The sequence below is a fragment of the Rutilus rutilus genome, assembly GCF_951802725.1.
Source record: "Rutilus rutilus genome assembly, chromosome: 16".
NCBI lineage: Eukaryota > Metazoa > Chordata > Actinopteri > Cypriniformes > Leuciscidae > Rutilus > Rutilus rutilus.
This window is the reverse complement of record NC_140224.1, coordinates 36,465,610-36,484,985: the sequence shown is the minus strand read 5'-3', so window position 1 is coordinate 36,484,985 and position 19,376 is coordinate 36,465,610. Positions and strand designations below refer to the sequence as shown.

The window sequence follows — 19,376 nt, the reverse complement described above, 5'->3', positions numbered from 1 at the left end:
AACTAAAATGACAAATGCATGCCACACTTCAGTTTGCATGAAACCTAAATATATATATATATTAACGTGTCTTGTCTTCCTAACTTGCTATAATGGTTCAGATTTATGTTTTTATGTTAAGTTTATGGCAGTAATATATCTACGGTTGTTAGAGGGCACAGATGTAGTAAAAGCAGTGCTATATTCAGTGTGAAGAGCTTTAATATCGTCACGATGTCCTGATCTAATACGCCGTGATTACAGCATTAACAACGCTAAGCTTCTCCAGGGCACTGCTAGAGCTCGGTTCTCCTGAAGGACGTGAGTCTGAGGACAGATGAACGCTGGGCTAGCAGTGCTTTCTCTCATGCAACCCTCCGGCTGGCTAAAGAAATGTGTGTTGTTTGGTTATGTAAAAAATCCAATAATCCTGAGCGCTCTACATGGCTGAACGGCACTGGGAATCTCACTAGTGTTAGACATGTGATCATCAAACCATCAGCCTAGCTATCACTGATGCTTTCAAACACCAGCGGCTTCATAAGCTTCTCATAATCTGCATCTTCTGCTTTTCACCTGCATGCCAAAGACTGTCCGGTGATTTCGATAGCATGATCATCTCGTTCGTTCAGAGTTTAACCTGAGCCTCGCTAACTAAAGCTCTGGCGCTGCACATCTCCTGATCGAGTGTCTTCTCTGTCTGTGTTGGGCTTCATGTGGCGTTTCTGTGTCTCTGTGGGATCGAGCGGTGAAGCTTTTCGGGTTGCTTGCGCGCTTCAAAACGAGTCTTCAGCTTCTGATTTACTCTCATAGAAACGTCACAATGTTTGAGGAGTTTTTTTTTATATTGCTATGCATAAGTTTAGACACCTATGCTAAAGTTGACTAAAAAGAGGAATAAAAAATCATCTTTTGGAAATTGAACTTAATGCCTTAATTTAAAAAATTAGGAAAAATCCAACCTTTAAGGACACCAATTTTCTTTGTGAATGAATAATGTATCGTAAATAAATAAATGTTCTTCCTTAAAATACAGGGTGCATAAGTTTGGACGCCCCTATGTTAAATTCCCATAGAGGCAGGCAGATTTTTATTTTTAAGTATTTTTTTTTTTTTTTTTTTTAGGATACTATGCATCCTGATAAAGTTCCCTTGGCCTTTGGAATTAAAATAGCCCCACATCATCACATAGCCTTCACCATACCTAGAGATTGGCATGGTTTTATTTCAGTTAGCCTAATAGCTGGTTTGATTTGCATTGAGAGATGATCTTATGGAAAGTACCCCATGCCAATCTCTAGGTATGGTGAAGGCTATGTGATGATGTGGGGCTATTTTAATTCCAAAGGCCAAGGGAACTTTATCAGGATGCACAGTATCCTGATTCCATGAAGTAACTGGCCTTTAAAAATAAAAATCTGCCTGCCTCTATGGGAATTTAACATAGGGGTGTCCAAACTTATGCACCATGTATTTTAAGGAAGAACATTTATTTATTTACGATGCATTATTCATTCACAAAGAAAATTGGTGTCCTTAAAGGTTGGATTTTTCCTAATTTTTTTAATTAAGGCATTAAGTTCAGTTTCCAAAAGATGATTTTTTATTCCTCTTTTTAGTCAACTTTAGTATGGGTGTCTAAACTTATGCATAGCACTGTATATGCAGCTTTGCTTTAAAACGACAACATAAGTATAACTATACATAGTGCATACTAATATTGAGTTTTTAAGTTATATTTTATAAAGATGAATGAAATGCAAGTTCAGGGTCTGTAAGAAATTCATACTTTTATTCAGCATTCAGTTGACCAAAAGTGACAGTGAAGACGTTTATAATCTTACAAAAGATTCTGTTTCAAATGCATTGCATGTCACTCAACAAGCACATTTGTATTGGCCATAATTGTAAATTATCCATGTTGCAAATTAGTTTGCATGCATTTTGACTCGCTCTTTATGAAGGACAGTGATAAAGCGCTGCTAGGAAGAAGAACTCATTCAGCCGGTTTATGAAGCATGAGGACGATCAGATAGATAAAGCATCTCTTATGTGCCTGAAATGCGTGAAAATGAGAAAGAATACAAAATTGTCAGTTGAGTTATGAATGTCCGACGGTTTCCATAAAAACATGAAGTGTTTTCAACAATCATAAATGTTTCTCGAGCATCAAATCATCATATTAGAGTGATTTGTGAAGGATCACGTGACACTGAAGACTGGAGTAATGATGCTGAACATTCATCACAGGAATAAATTACACTTTACTGGATATTCACATAGAAAACAGCTGATTTAAATAAATAAAAGACAGTATTTCTGATCAAATAACACTTTTCTGTGTGTAATTACAATCAACATTGCTCAACTTTCTGTCTCAGTGCATTCTGGGATCGCCTTGTTTCTGAGTGCAAAAGAAGTGAACTTTGAAGGAACTTTCAAACACGATGCCTAATGCGACGACTCAGAGCGAGAATAACAGAGAGGATGTTTCTTTCTTGAGTAATTCGGTTCAGAAGTGCTCTTAGACGAAGGCAGGAACGTGTGTGTCTGATGTGACTGTGACCCACAGCGGCTCTTTGAACACAAGGAATCTTTGACGTTCCTATTGAAACTGATCTGAGTTCTTGAATGTCCCGCATTCCAGTTGATCCCGGTTTCTCTTTGATGTGTGTCCCAGGTTACGCCCCGGTTACGGGCATGTGTCACCCGCTGCGAAGCTGCACGCTGAACCACGAAGACGGATTCTCCTCGGCGTTCGTGGTGGCGCACGAAACCGGACACGTGTGAGTTTACACTCGACTCAACCAATATATCCAGCAGTGGACAAACGTGATGTCCGGAGGGATCAGCCACAACTTCCATTATGAGGGAAATGATCGATTCCCTGGTTTCACAGACGAGGCTTAATCTAGTCCCGGACTAACATGCATGTTTGAGCAGTTCTAACTGAAAGTGTCATTGTTTCTGTCTCCAGATTCACACCAGTAATGTGTTTTTTCTCTACGGCACGTTTATAAAAGCTTCTTAAATCTTCCTAACTGAACTTAAGGTGGAATCCTGGATTAATCTAAGCCCTGTCTGTGAAACCAAGCCTATACTTAACAAATATTTTAAATATGAGGGAAGAACAAAACACTACTGGTTACAGTATTTATCTTACAAAATTATTTGGCAAAAAAAAAAAGGCAAACGTAAAAACAGGTTTTATTTATTTTACAAAAACAAGAAGCGAACATTGACTTCTGCATAATCAGTTATTAATATTCCGTTGGTTCTCTCTGGTGTTCATGATTTCTTTGAATGACAGCCTGGACAAAAATGTTTGCACAATCTGGCATGTTTCATTGCATTATTATCACAAATAAGCATAACTACGCAATATTGGCTGAAGATGTCTGTTTCTCTTGGCTGGACGTCACTTTTGGACAACAGGAATATAAATGTATTTCCAGTAATTGCTGTCTGTTTTACACTGCTCATGTTACGAGATGAACTGTGCTGTGATTAGCTGGAGAATCTGTGAGTTGGAGGCCTGTCGTTCGACAATCATTGTTGTAATCGTAAAATGTTGCCTGCACTAATTAGTTTGCATGCATTTTGTCTGCAGTTTATGAAACATGGCAATGAAGCGCGGCTAAGGAAGAAGCTGCTCATTCAGCCGGTTTATGAAGCATGCATGAGAATGATAAATACATAAAGCATCTATTATGTGTCTAATGTGCATGAGAAATTAAAACAGCTCAGCGTGAAGAAATGATTTGGATGCACATCATGATTACAGCTCATGCGTATGAACGTCAGGGCTGCTCAATAGCGCCTCCTGTAGGACATGATGAAGACTTGATGCTTTGCGAGATCTTTTCAGGTCTTTGCAAGAAGATTTCAGATCCTGTGTAACTGCAAAAAATGATGCTTTTCTATCTCATTTTTGTCTTGTTTTCCAGAATAAATATCTAAACATTCTTAAATCAAAATGCATTTACTTGAGAAGCAAAATTATTTAAGAGAGCCAGTCTAGTTTAATGGAAGCAACCATCAAGAATGAGGGTAGTTTATGCATTAAAGATTGGAAAAAAAAAAAAAAACAATTCAAAGGGAAACCAAGGTTATTGTTCTGACCCCACTGACAGATATTTGTTCTTGTTTAAAGCACAAACTCATTTCATTTTGATAAATTTTTCAGAAAACAAGACTGGTTCATGTCCAGTAAATGCCTGATATGTCCTGCAAAACAAGACAAAAATCCTGAGTAATAAAATCAGCTTTTGCAGTGCGGTTGGAAAATAGACGTGAATCATCGGTTTTCTCACGATGAATCATCACTGAACACTGTAGATGTAATGTTTGTTGTGTCTCTATAAACACTGACGGAGGTCACATGACCTGCCGAACGCTCTCGCTTCACATCATAACTGATGATGCCGGCAGAATCCAGACAGAACGGCCTGTCTCTCGCTCGTGACTCCACATGCTGAAATAGCTGCATGTTCTCTGCTTTAACACCGCACTTTATCAAGCCAACAGAAACACTGTTTGCCAAGCCTTTTACTTCCACAGTCGGACACGTGTCTGATTGAATCACGATACTGAGGTCGAGACGTTTTAGATTTATTCAGGTGGGGTGTGTTTTATTCATGATGAAGCCACTGGATGGTGAAAAGTGTCTCCATATGACTTATGGGATTGTTGGCATCAAATGACTTTGAAAGGTTGAAAGGTTATTAAAAAAATGGAACATAAATGAACATAAATTAAGAAAGTAAGACCATTTTGATCTTTGAAGCGATTTAAGAGAGTAACTATTAGAATATATATACACTACCATTCAAAAGTTTGGGTCATTAAGATACCTTATTAAACAATTAATACTTTAATCAGCAGGGATGCATTCAATTGATCTGTAAAGACATTCTTTTTTAATGTTATAAAAGATTATAATTTCAAATAAACGCTGTTCTTTTGAACTTTCTATTCATCAAAGAATCCTGAAAAACAAAATGTGTCACGGTTTCCACAAAAATATGAAGTGTTTTCAACATTGATAATAATCATAAATGTTTCTCGAGCATCAAATCATCATATCAGAGTGATTTCTGAAGGATCATGTGACACTGAAGACTGGAGTGATGATGCTGAACATTCAGCTTTGATCACAGGAATAAATTACACTTTACTGTATATTCACATAGAAAACAGATATTTTAAATTGCAATAATATTTCACATTTTTTACTGTATTTTTGATCAAATCAATGCAGAGCATTAATCATTCTTACCGACGCCAAACTAGTGTAATTTATCTGACAACATTTGATTTGATCACATTCACATACTGTACATTTATACTAAATAAACAGTAATGAACAGCAGCATTTCAGTAGTGTGAAGATTTCACAGATCCTGTTCCGAACAGGAAAGAGTCACTGAGTCGATTCATTTGAACGAATCTTCTGCTTGAGATTCTGCTTGATCAGACTGAACAGTGTTGTGATGGTTGTGCTGAATGTTCCAGGCTGGGAATGGAGCACGACGGCCAGGGGAACCGGTGCTCAGACGAGACCAGTATGGGCAGCATCATGGCTCCGCTGGTCCAGGCCGCGTTCCACAGATACCACTGGTCCCGCTGCAGCAAACAGGAGCTCAACCGATACATACAGTAAGAGTCTCATCCTCGTTTCTGCAGTCGGGGTTCTGGAGATGATGCAGATGTAATTGCATACAGACTTAATCTCTCCAGACGGAAAGAAATGTGATGAATATGTTTGGTTTCATTGGGTTTTAGTTTGGGTTTGCATGTGTTCTCAGTCACTGTTAGTTGCATTGGTTGCTAATTAAGTTACACACCTGTTTTATGTTATGTTGACTAGATCCCATATGTGTGTGTGTGTGTGTGTATATAAGGCCTTAGTTTTCAGTTCTGTTCGTTTAAACCCATATGACTCTCTGACTCGTAGCCCTGTCACGATTATTGATTAATCGTCTGATCGGGGTTATTAGATCTAATCACAATTATTTGAAATAACAGCAATAATTGTGCAGTTAAAATTTTTAATTTTTAATTTAAACTTCCATTTAAAGGAAATTTAAGCACTTAAAAATGCCATCAAATGCACAATATCGTGTCTACTTTTCCTCCTTTTGAAAGAATGTATTATATTGTATTTTATATAATGAATTATATAAATATTAAAATTAAAATATAATATATATATATATATATATATATATATATATATATATATTATTAAAAAAAATCATGCTTTAGACTTATAGTGTAAGTGACATGAACATAATAGAATTAAATTGTTAGTTGCAATTATTTATGACAATTAATCATCAGCACAAAATGGCACAAAAACACCAAAGAAGACATTTTACATATTCCCAGAGAGCTCTTTTTGACTCTGAAGACAAAAATGCACCATATATGATCATAAAAGTCATATCAGTCTCAAAGCATCACATGACTGGAGCAGAATACATTGCACTCCTCATATGTGATGCTTTTATGATGCTCTTTTGTCATTTTTTGGAGCTCAACAGTCTCATTAACACATCCTGCAGCGTATGGTTTACGTCCAACAGAAGAAAGTAATACGGGATGAGAGTGAATCGGGCAGGATTTGTATGTTTTGATAAAGTTGATCAGCATTTTTGAGCAAAGCATTGATAAAAGCGTCCACAAACCTGCTGTATGTCTTTCAGCTCGTACGACTGTCTTCTGGATGATCCGTTCGAGCTGAAATGGCCCAAACTCACGGAGCTTCCCGGGATAAACTACTCCATGGATGAGCAGTGCCGCTTCGATTTCGGTGTGGGTTATAAGATGTGCACCGCCGTGAGTATCTGTTCGAGAGGCTTGATTTGTTTATTGTGCTCCTGCACGTTATTGCATTGTGATGAAATATGTGAAAAACTCAACTCTGAAAATTGACATGCAAAAAAATAAATAAATTGACATACAAAAAATCTCTTCCACTTTACCTCTTAAAAAATAAATAATAATAATGTATTTCCTTTTCCTTCAATCCTCCCTTGTCTGGCTCATGCTACTCTAAGCAATGCCTGAACTGTGTGTTTTGAGCACTTCTTGTGTTTGTGCCTCTTCACAGTGACTCGCTTGCTTTAGTCCTCATTTGTAAGTCGCTTTGGACGAAGGCGTCTGCTAAATGACTAAATGTACATGTGTCTTTCTCGTCCTCCAGTTCCGCACGTATGACCCGTGTAAGCAGTTGTGGTGCAGTCATCCTGATAACCAGTACTTCTGTAAGACTAAGAAGGGTCCGCCGGTCGACGGGACCGAGTGTGCGCCGGGAAAGGTCAGACCGAACGCTTCAATATCACATTTCTCACACAGCATTATAATATGATTACATATTCAGCTGGCTGAAGAACAAACTGACCTTGCTTTAGATGTTCAACCTGCATTAACTTGTCTTTGACAAGCGCCTATTTTTTACTTCAAACTACTGATCATATCTTCACTGATGCTTTCTGGACTTGTTCACTCACGCTTAGAACAAAACTGATCGTTATCATAATCCCTTAAACGCTTTTGAACTCTCAGGCGAGCGTGAGCCCGAGCATCACACAATCATCATGTTTTCATTAGTACATTTTTAATACAGAACAAGGCTGTCTGATATTTAATCTGTTGATAAAACAAAATTGACCAATATTTTATCTCTTATTAAAATAATATTAACCAATATTTAAATCTCTTAATTAAACAATATTTAATCTCTTAATAGAACAATATTGACCAATATTTAAATCTCTTAGAAAAACAATATTGACCCATATTTAATCTCTTAATAAAACAATATTAACCAATAATTTTTTCTGTTAATAAAATATTGACCAATATTTAAATCTCTTAGAAAAACAATATCGACCCATATTTAATCTCTTAATAGAACAATATTAACCAATATTTATTCTGTTAATAAAATAATATTGACCAATATTTAAATCTCTTAGAAAAACAATATCGACCCATATTTAATCTCTTAATAGAACAATATTGAACAATATTTAATCTGTCAATAAAACAATATTGACCAATATTTAAATCTCTTAATTAAACAATATTAACCAATATTTAATCTGTTAATAAAACAATATTGACCAATATTTAAATCTGTTAAAGGGACAGATTTAGAAACAAAAATGAAGTCATCATTTACCCACCCTGGTATTGTACTAATGCCTTTTGCCCTTTTGCGCTCGTCCATATAATAGCAGTGAACAGCGACCAGCATCGAGCTTTTTAAAAAAGACACAAAAGTATCACAGAATGATACTTTGTGACGCGTGTCGTATATTCCAAGTGTCACTTCATATATAGAATTAGAATAAAAAGCAGGCATGATGCAGGAGCTTTCGTGCTCCTGGTTTAGGACACAATGTTGGCGTCTGGTAAAGGTGTGTGTTAGTGATGCTAGTGAATGTGTGTGTTGCAGTGGTGTTTTAAAGGCCACTGCATCTGGAGGTCGTCCCATCAGCCCTACGGTCACGACGGAGGCTGGAGCTCCTGGGGAAAGTTCGGCTCGTGTTCCCGAACCTGTGGAGGAGGAGTTCGTTCCCGTAACCGTCAGTGCAACAACCCTGTGTGCGTTTCACAAACCCAGCCGTGAGCCAGTAGCCGCGTTTCCATTACCCTTCAAACTGCGCAAATTGAAAATTCGGCCAATAGAAACACGTCAATTCTGCAAAACTCTCATATATCGTAAAAAAGTTTTTACGCTCGCATGAGGCAGTTCAAAAAAGGAATATTTCGCATAACTTGCAATGGAAACAGTTTTTGCGCATATACAGGTCACCTGACGTAGATGACGCGGTATGTTTGGACAGAAACTCTTTATTAAACTCATAAAAGACAACAGAATTATGGAAATATTGGATTGTAAACCACTAAGAAATGCCACGATCAAGAGCTTGAAGCAGATCTGAGGGAGAAACACACAGAAACATACGCAGCCGCTCACAAGCACAAGCTTTCCTTGTTATTAATGCTTGGATAACACGACTATGTCTCCTTCTAAAATAAAACTGAGTGGTTGTGATAGTACCAACATCCGTTTCTATATATATGACTTATCACGAGAGGAAGAAATTACCTTTTAGTCGCATAACATTGATTAATGGAAACGGCGTAGTTTTTTATCGACATTTAGAAAATATCGCAAAAGTTATGCGCAAATCTGTAATGTAAACTTGGCTACACCTCTGAGGATCTGACGCATCTCTCCTGACTCCGGTCTCTGTCTCCACAGTCCTGCGTATGGAGGTCGAGATTGCCCCGGCTCAACCTTCGATTATCAGGTGTGTAACAGCGAGGACTGTCCCGGCCCGTACGAGGACTTCAGAGCGCAGCAGTGTGTCCAGCGCAGCAACAAATACCACAATAACCTCAAACACACATGGCTGCCGTACGAACACCCTGATGGTGAGAGACACACTTCTACATATTAACATCTGCATCCTGGAATCAGTTCTTAAACACTTTGTCAGCTGAACCCTTTTGACATAGAATATTTTCTTGAAATAATTAAATTATTCCAAATAATTCTTAGAAACAATTTCATCGTTTAAATTAATATTTTGATCCTTAAACACATTTGCATGTGCAGGAAAAAAGATAAAATATTAACTTTAGTTAAGAGTTCCATTTTGATTTACATTTTAATTAATTATTCGCTTTTCATCAAACAAACCCCAGTTTAGGAAACCGTGTTCTGGAACATTTGTAAAATAAAATAAAACATTCTAACCATATGTAATGTTGTCGGTCTGATAAAGAAGACGAAAGGCAGAGAAGATCAAATATAAGTCCTTTTATTTAAATTCAAAGTAGACCAAAGAGCCTGTAGCACGTAGCCTGTAGCACGTAGCCTGTAGCACGTAGCCTGTAGCCTGTAGCCTGTAGCACATAGCCTGTAGCACGTAGCCTGTAGCACGTAGCCTGTAGCACGTAGCCTGTAGCACGTAGCCTGTAGCCTGTAGCACATAGCCTGTAGCACGTAGCCTGTAGCACGTAGCAAGCAGTACACCAACAATACCAGACAACTGAAGTGAGCACACAGAGGAACTTAAATACACAGTGATAATGAGACAGTGACAAACAGCTGTGATAATTAATAAGTGTCCATGGAAACTGATGAGTGTCGGGAAACTGAACAAAGGACACAGGCAACAGATGAATACAAACTAAAAGTCCATGAAAACAAAACTAACTAAACATAATTGTGACACCACACAGTATAAAAACATAAAATGTGTTTCTTGGTTTTGAACCATTTTATTTTTATTTATATAGCTGTCTGTATATTTGAACAGAATATTATAAAATACACTACACCATAAAATACATACATAAAAAAAAAAAAATTATTATACTTTTATTCAGTGAGGATGCATTAAATTGATCAAAAGTGACTGTAAAGACATTTATAATGTTACAAAAGATTTTCAAATAAATGCTGTTCTTTTGAAATTTCTAGTCATCAAATAATCCTGAAAAATCAAATTTGTCACAGTTTCCACAAAAATATGAACCATATCAGCATATTAGAATGATTTCTGAAGGATCATTCAGATTTAATCACAGGAATAAATTACACTTTAACTATATATTCACACAGAAAACAGCTGTTTTAAATAGATTTAAATAGAGATAGAATTGCAGCTGTGGTGTGCAGAAGAGACATCAGAAAAGCATTTAAAATCTTACAAACTTTTGAACGGTATGATAAAAACGGTAAGTAATAAAATAAAAATACTCCTTTTTTAAATACCTGGGACTTTTTCCTCCACTTTTGTTGGCCGGTTCGTGTATTAAGAAAAAGAGCTCAGGACTCGCCGTGACCCTAAAACAGCTGAAGTGACCGCAGAAATGAGTGGGACACGGGAACACAGCGTTCCTGCCAGAAACAGGATCGAGAACATAAAGAGACTGTGAGGAAGACTTGAAGAGAAAAACACTCTAAACATCCACATTTACTGGTACATCACTTCAGCATATGATATCTGTGAGCCGATGTGAGTCACGTTTCACCTTGAGACGCTCTTCTCTCTTTTGTACATCTCTCATCTGCATTTCATGAGTGTGTAAGCAGGTGGTCATTCACCAGACACTTTTATTTACAGAGACAGAGACCCTTTGAAGAATCTCATGTCTTTGTGTTCATGTCTGCAGCTTTGAGCTCATCTGGACACTGTGATGCAAGTCTATAAAGAGACCAGTCTTTTGATATTTGTGACCACAAAACATGGGGGATGTGGATGTGTCATGGCTGTGTGTGTGTGTTTCAGAGGCTCATAAGTGTGAGTTGAGCTGTCGCTCTAAAGAGACGGGTGAAGTCGTCTTCATGAACCAGGTGATGCATGATGGGACACGCTGCAGTTACTCCGACCCGTTCAGCGTCTGCGCTCGAGGAGAGTGTCTGGTGAGGATCATATCATACACAAACACACACACACACACACACACACACACAATAGCGATCAATAATGCTGTATGATATATAAATGCATGCAGTAAATAAAAGTTTGGGATAGGTACGTTTTTGTTAGTCTCTTATGAACACTAAAAATACATCAAATTCATATATATTGTGAAATATTTTTACAACTCAAAATAACTATTTTCTATGTGAATATACAGTGTAATTTATTCCTGTGATCAAAGCTGAATGTTCAGCATCATTACTCCAGTCTTCAGTGTCACATGATCCTTCAGAAATCACTCTAATATGATGATTTGATGCTCAAGACACATTTATGATTATTGTTTAAAATAAGAGCTTTTGTGTGCATCCCTGTTTGTTGTTTATCAAATTCTATTATGTCTATATTATAGGAAGCCTGTTTCCGCCACAGAATAAAACATTTTAAAAGATAATTGTGACTTTTTATCTCAGAATTGCGAGATATAAAGTCAAAATTGTGAATAATTATTATATTATATGTGATTAATAATGATTATATTACCATATTCTGACATTTTTTCACGCAAATGCAAGTTTATATCTCGCTATTCTGACATCTTTTCTTAGAATTTTGAGATAAAAAATCGCAATTGCACATTATGAAGTCCAATTCTAAGGAATAAAAGACTGACTTTTCTCACAATTGAGACTTTGATATCATGCAATTCTGAGATAAAAAGTCGCAATTACCTTTTTTATTTTTTATTCTGTGGCGGAAACAAGCTTCCATAATATTGTCACCCATGTGATGGTGGGAATGATGGGATATGAACGATGTGTCCTCTCTCTCTCTCTCTCTCTCTCTCTCTCTCTCTCTCTCTCTCTCTCACAGAATGTCGGCTGCGATAAGGAAGTGGGATCGTACAAACAGGAGGATAAATGTGGAGTGTGTGAGGGAGATAACTCACACTGTCGCACCGTCAAACTCACACTCACCAAAACCCCGAAGAAGACAGGTACAAGGCTACAAACTCACACAGACGAGCACAGTTTACGATAAGATACTAACATCAACTATTTATGAGCAGGTCATTTGAGACAATATTAGGGCCATATGAAATACATTTAATTTCTTCCCAAATTCTGTTTTATTTTTTTCCTAATTCCAGTTTTCCCATTTAAATTTTTTCTTGTTTTTTTGTTAAAAAAAAAATCTGGACTCCGTTTTAATGGTTAAATTAAATGTTATTAATCCAAAAGCAAGTCTAATTATTTGCAATTATAAAACTTGAGCAATTTAACAGCAATTTACAAACAATTTTAGGGCCCTATGAAATACATTTAATTTTTTTCCTTAAATTCCTTCATTTCCATTTTAATGGTTTAATTACATGTTTATTACACAAAAGCATGTCTAATTAATTGAATTCATAAAAACAAGTTAATTTATCAACAAACAAAAAAAATGTTTTACAAGAATATGGCCCTATGAATTGTTCGTGAAATGAAAACATTTAGGAAATTCTGTGTATTTTAATTTATCTTTTAATCAAATGAAAATGAAACCCTTTAATTTTTGGCAAACTAAGTGCTGCACAACAGAGGTCTACTGTTGAAATGAAAACATGGAAGAAAAATTGTGTGATTATTCCTTATAAAATAAAGTTTTAATAATTTGTATTATTATTACTTCGACTACATTAAGACTTACATTTCACTGTACAAAAGTAATATATTTCTGTCACAATTTCTTCAAGTTAAACCGGACTTAAATTATCTTTTTGTGGCTTAATATTCACAGACATTAGACCATATCTCGATTTGATTTAAGTCTACTGACTTGCTTTTGATTTATTTATGACATTCTGCATCATACAGACAATTACATTTTTATGACTGAATTTCCTTCCACGTTTTCCACATCGCGGAAATCATAGAGCCCTACAGTATTTATTAATCTTTGTTAACGTTATTTAATAAAAATACTGCTCATTGTTAGTTCATGTCAGCTCAGGTACATTAAATATTAACAGATACAACTTTTGATTTCAATAATGTATTCATAAAATATTGAAATGCACATTAACTAAGATGCTTTAGACGTGCTTTTCATTGCTAGTAACTAATGTTAACCAATGAAACCTTAATGTAAAGTTTTACCAATATTTTCATATCTGGATGAATCTCATGAAAGCAAGTCTAACTCATATTTCACTCCTAAATCTTTTTTTTTTTTTGCATCATGGTGATGATAATTTGAAATGATTATGAAAATATCTGCTAAAATATTCTTAATTTGCTTTATGCTAAATGTAATGAGCTGGAGTTTTTCTTTCTCCGTGAGGTTGATCTGTTGTGTTGTGTCCTGATCTTTAGGCTTGCTGAAGATGTTTGATATTCCTGCTGGCGCTCGGCACATTGTGATCGAGGAGAATGAGACGTCGCCTCACGTAATTGGTGAGTTTGTGCCTGTGATATTTCAGTGGAAATCAATGCTTTTCTCCTGTGGCACAAACCCAGGGCTAGTCATGCATCCTATTGAGACCAATTACTGCCTTCCCATCATGCTTTGTGCCATTTTAGATTCCCTGACAGCTTAGCCTCAGCAGTTTTTCTCAAGGTTTTGTTTTCTTTCTCTCTGTCTGTCTGTATTTTTCTTTTTTTTTACGACCCTGAGCTCATGTTGAGAATCTGAGAGAAAATATGAAGTGTTTTAATGTGAAGTAGAAAGAGTTTTATTGTACTGCAATCAAACAAGTTGCACATGGGTTGATGGTCAGAATAGCATACTAGCATTCTACTATTTATGGTGTGGTTCTTAACTAAAACTATTAAAACATTTTCATTAGCTGAAATAAAAATTACATGAAAAACTTAAACTAAATAAAAAATGTAAATGTTTTTTTGGCAAATAACTGGAATAAAATGAGTTTATAAAAAAATATTAAAAACATTTTTTTATGAATTGAAATACAACTGAAATAAATAAAAAATAAAGTATAACTATTATAATAAAACTTAAACTAAATAAATTAGAAATTGAAGTCAATTCAATAGAGTTAGTAAAACTGAAATAAAATAAAATTTAAACTAAATAAAATATTTAAAAACACTAATAAAAATGAAATACATAAAATTACCTAAACTTAAAATAAGTGTAAAAAAAGAAAAAAAGAAAAAAAACTGAAATTATAAAAATAAAAATCAATTCAAGATATTAATAAAAACTGTAATAGTATACTAAGATATTTTACACAAAATTGAAATAAACATGTAAAGTATAAGTTAAAAATATGTTTTAATGTAGCATCGTTCAGTTTAGTTTTTGTCACTAAACTAGTATACACTGCACACTATCAGTTATCTTCAGTCTGTCTTCTCCTTTCAAACAGAGTGAAAATGATTTGAGTCCATAATCTTCCTTTCTCTTCTGTCCACGCTTGTCTTCCTCAGCCGTTAAAAATCAGGTCACAGGCAGTTTCATCCTAAACGCCAAAGGAGAAGAAGCCGAGTCCAAGACCTTCATCGAGAACGGGCTGGAGTGGGAATACTCTCTGTCGAGCGGGAAAGAGTCGCTGAAGACCGTCGGGCCGCTGAACGAACCCATCGTGGTTCTGGTAAGAGACTGAGGCGTAGCGCTTCTAATCAGGGGTGTTTCCCAAAAGCACAGTCGCAAGTCCCGTCGTTATCAGCAGAGTTTCCCGAAACCATCGCTCCAACCAGTGTTGGGTAAGTTACTCGAAAAAAGTCATTAATTACTAGGTATTAATTACGGTGATGCATTGCTGCCACATACATATTATTTTTCCACTCAATTATGTTGTAATAACGAAATGTTATGTATATTTTGTACATGACTACGCATGTCCTTATAAGGCCTAGAAAATTTGTCGTTTTAACGACATAACCTCTCGTTATTACGAGAAAAATATGTCGTTTTAATGACATAACATCTCGTTATTACGAGAAAAGATGTTGTTAAAACGACACAAGATCTCGTTATTTCGAGAAAATATGTCATTTTAACCACATAACATCTCGTTATTACAAGAAAAATATGTCATTTTAACCACATAACATCTCGTTATTACAAGAAAAATGTCATTTTAACCACATAACATCTCGTTATTACAAGAAAAATATGTCATTTTAACCACATAACATCTCGTTATTACGAGAAAAGATGTTATAACGACACAAGATCTCGTTATTATGAGAAAATATGTCGTTTTAACCACATAACATCGCGTTATTACGAAAAAATGTCGTTTTAATGGCATAACATCTCGTTATTACGAGAAAAGATGTTGTTAAAACAACACAAGATCTCGTTATTTCGAGAAAATAGGTTGTTTTAACCACATAACATCTCGTTATTACAAGAAAAATATGTCATTTTAACCACATAACATCTCGTTATTACGAGAAAAGATGTTATAACGACACAAGATCTCGTTATTATGAGAAAATATGTCGTTTTAACCACATAACATCTCGTTATTACAAGAAAAATATGTCATTTTAACCACATAACATCGCGTTATTACGAGAAAAGATGTTATAACGACACAAGATCTCGTTATTACGAGAAAATGTCGTTTTAATGGCATAACATCTCGTTATTACGAGAAAAGATGTTGTTAAAACAACACAAGATCTCGTTATTTCAAGAAAATAGGTTGTTTTAACCACATAACATCTCGTTATTACAAAAAAAATATGTCATTTTAACCACATAACATCTCGTTATTACGAGAAAAGATGTTATAACGATACAAGATCTCGTTAATATGAGAAAATATGTCGTTTTAACCACATAACATCGCGTTATTACGAGAAAAGATGTTATAACGACACAAGATCTCGTTATTACGAGAAAATATGTCGTTTTAACGGCATAACATCTCGTTATTACGAGAAAAATATGTCGTTTTAATGACATAACATCTCGTTATTACGAGAAAAGATGTTGTTAAAACGACACAAGATCTCGTTATTACGAGAAAATAGGTCGTTTTAACCACATAACATCTCGTTATTACTTGAAAAATATGTCATTTTAACCACATAACATCTCGTTATTACGAGAAAAGATGTTATAACGACACAAGATCTCGTTATTATGAGAAAATATGTCGTTTTAACCACATAACATCGCGTTATTACGAGAAAAGATGTTATAACGACAAAAGATCTCGTTTTTACGAGAAAATAAGTCGTTTTAATGGCGTAACATCTCGTTATTACGAGAAAAGATGTTGTTATAACGACACAAGATCTCGTTATTACGAGAAAATATGTCGTTTTAATGGCATAACATCTCGTTATTACGAGAAAAGATGTCGGTAAAATGACACAATCTCGTTATTATGAGAAAATATTTTGTTATAACGACACAAGATCTCGTTATTATGAGAAAATATGTCGTTTTAATGGCATAACATCTCGTTATTACAAGAAAAGATGTCGTTAAAATGACACAAGATCTCGTTATTACGAGAAAATATGTCGTTTTAATGGCATAACATCTCGTTATTACGACATAATTGAGTGGAAAAATAATATGTATGTGGCAGCGTCACCATAATTAATTTACCTCATCAACAGTGTAATTAGATTACTGTACTAATTACTCTCTCTAAAAAGTATTTAATTAACCCTACTTATTACTAATTTCTTTCTAAATCCCATATCAACCTCAACCAGCTGAATAATACAGGGGTGGACATGAAACTGTTTTAACTCTTTCAAATAAATACTATATACTTAGTAATTAGTTACACCCAACACTGGTTCCAACGAACATTCGCAAACAGCATCGCAGAGACAGATCTCGAGCTGTGTTTAGAAGAAGAGTTTCTCGTTTGCATCACATGCGGACTCAATAAATCCTAATCTTGAGCAAAATATGCTGACATTCAGTACAATCTATATCTTTTATTTAGAATACATACAAACGTCATTTACGTCTTTTAGTTTGTCAAGAGATTTAAAGCGTAGTTTCTGAAGAGTGCGCGTGTGTGAACGAGCTCTAGTGTAAGAACGAGTCTATGATTGAATCTGGAAATAAAGCAAATTAACTGAGAAAAATGAGAAATATTCCTCAGATTCATGTCTGCAATTTATAGCAAAACATCTAGCATCCATCTAGCAATCCTCAAATTCCAGTGGTTTTGGACTTACGTCATTGAATTGATCCTCATATGGAGGATCAATTCAGTGCAGCGAGTTACATCAGTGTACGGGAAACACCCCCTGGTGGACTGAGTTGATGTGACGGTGTTGAGTTGAGTTTGTCGCTCTGAGCAGATCGTCCCGCAGGCCGAGGACACCAAGATCAGTCTGAGCTACAAGTACATCATTCATGAAGATCTGCTACCGGTGATCACCAACAACAACGTGCTTCTGGCCGAGCTGGACACGTACGAGTGGGCGCTGAAGAGCTGGTCTCAGTGCTCAAAACCCTGCGGTGGAGGTGAGCGAGAGACTGTGCAGTGATTAAAGGGGTGGTATAATGCCCTTTTCACAAGATGTAAAATAAGTCTCTGATGTCCCCAGAGTGTGTGTGTGAAGTTTCAGCTCAAAATACCCCACAGATATTTTTATATAGCATGTTAAAATTGTCACTTTTTGAGGGTGAGCAAAAACACACCGTTTTTGTGTCTGTCCCTTTAAATGCAAATGAGCTGCTGCTCCCGGCACAGGGGGCGGAGCTTCAACAGCTTGCACTCACACACACGTGCACTGAAAATTTCAAAACCTTTTAGCCTTATGTTTATGTTTTGTTTTTACTGAGATGATGTAAAGTACATTGGTCAACATGTGTTGTTTTAATGATGCTATATGAATAAAAGTTGACACAAGTTTGGAATAATTAAAAAGAATAAAACATTTTAAAAGATAATTGTGATTTTCTTTCTCACAATTGTGAATTTACATCTTGCATTTCTGACTTTTTATCTCAGAATTGCATGTTTATATCTTGCAATTCTGACTTTATAACACACAATTGGGAGTCATAAAGTCAGAATTGCATGATATAAAGTCGCAATTGTGTGTTATAAAGTCAGAATTGTGAGATATAAAAAGGAAGAAAATACTGACTTTTTTCCTCAGAATTGCATGTTTATATCTCACAATTCTGACTTCATAACTCCCAGTTGTGAGAAAAAAAGTCAGAATTGTGAGATAAAAAGTCGCAAATACCTCTTTTATTTTTTATTCTGTGGTGGAAACAAGCTTCCATAGAAAACAGCTGTTTTACATTATAATAATATTTCACTATTTTACTATTTTTTTGATGAAATAAATGCAGCTTTAGTGCAGCAGAAGAGACTTTTTCCGCCAAAAAACATGCTAATGCGACCCATGTGTGTTCCTCAGGGGTCCAGTTCACGAAGTACGGCTGTCGGAGGAAGAGCGACGGGCGTTTGGTTCACAGGAACTTCTGCGACATCAGTAAAAAACCCAAACCCATCCGTAAACGCTGCAACACCAACAGCTGCAGCCAGCCGACGTGAGTCCCCGAGTCCCGAGTCCCGACCCGCACGCAGAATCATCCGAGACGCGAGTGAAACGTGCCTGAGGTGTGTGTGTGTGTGTGTGTGTGTGTGTGCAGGTGGGTGCTGGAGGAGTGGGGCCCGTGCAGTAAGTCCTGTGGGAAGCTGGGATATCAGTCTCGTGTGGTCCAGTGCATGCAGCCGCTCCTGAACGGCACACACAGACCCGTACACACCAAATACTGCAGCGAGGAGCGCCCCGAGAGCCGGAGAGCCTGTAACACCAGCGCCTGCCCGTCTCAGTGGAGGACCGGGGCCTGGGCACAGGTGAGGGCTTACGAACACGACAATCCCACCGGACACAGTTGGGGCCGCATCTTTTTTCTTATTTCTGGAAGCTCTAAAAGTGTTGTTATAAACTTTGGGCAAGAAATTCAACTTTTAAACGAAAAAATTAGATTGTCAAG

General features: G+C 36.2%; 1 protein-coding gene across 2 annotated transcripts in view; it reads left to right on the top strand.

The window, feature by feature from the left end:
• adamts14 (ADAM metallopeptidase with thrombospondin type 1 motif, 14) overlaps positions 1-19,376 on the top strand; it is a 78,771-nt gene that overhangs the window by 52,939 nt on the left and 6,456 nt on the right. For both annotated transcript variants that reach the window (XM_084434643.1, XM_084434642.1), the window contains exons 7-19: positions 2,660-2,765; positions 5,494-5,637; positions 6,687-6,819; positions 7,187-7,300; positions 8,444-8,592; positions 9,257-9,429; positions 11,295-11,428; positions 12,303-12,426; positions 13,787-13,867; positions 14,864-15,027; positions 17,720-17,885; positions 18,794-18,926; positions 19,029-19,236. In XM_084434643.1, coding sequence (XP_084290769.1) covers positions 2,660-2,765; positions 5,494-5,637; positions 6,687-6,819; positions 7,187-7,300; positions 8,444-8,592; positions 9,257-9,429; positions 11,295-11,428; positions 12,303-12,426; positions 13,787-13,867; positions 14,864-15,027; positions 17,720-17,885; positions 18,794-18,926; positions 19,029-19,236 — 1,829 coding nt within the window. The remainder of the gene's footprint in view (positions 1-2,659; positions 2,766-5,493; positions 5,638-6,686; positions 6,820-7,186; positions 7,301-8,443; positions 8,593-9,256; positions 9,430-11,294; positions 11,429-12,302; positions 12,427-13,786; positions 13,868-14,863; positions 15,028-17,719; positions 17,886-18,793; positions 18,927-19,028; positions 19,237-19,376) is intronic.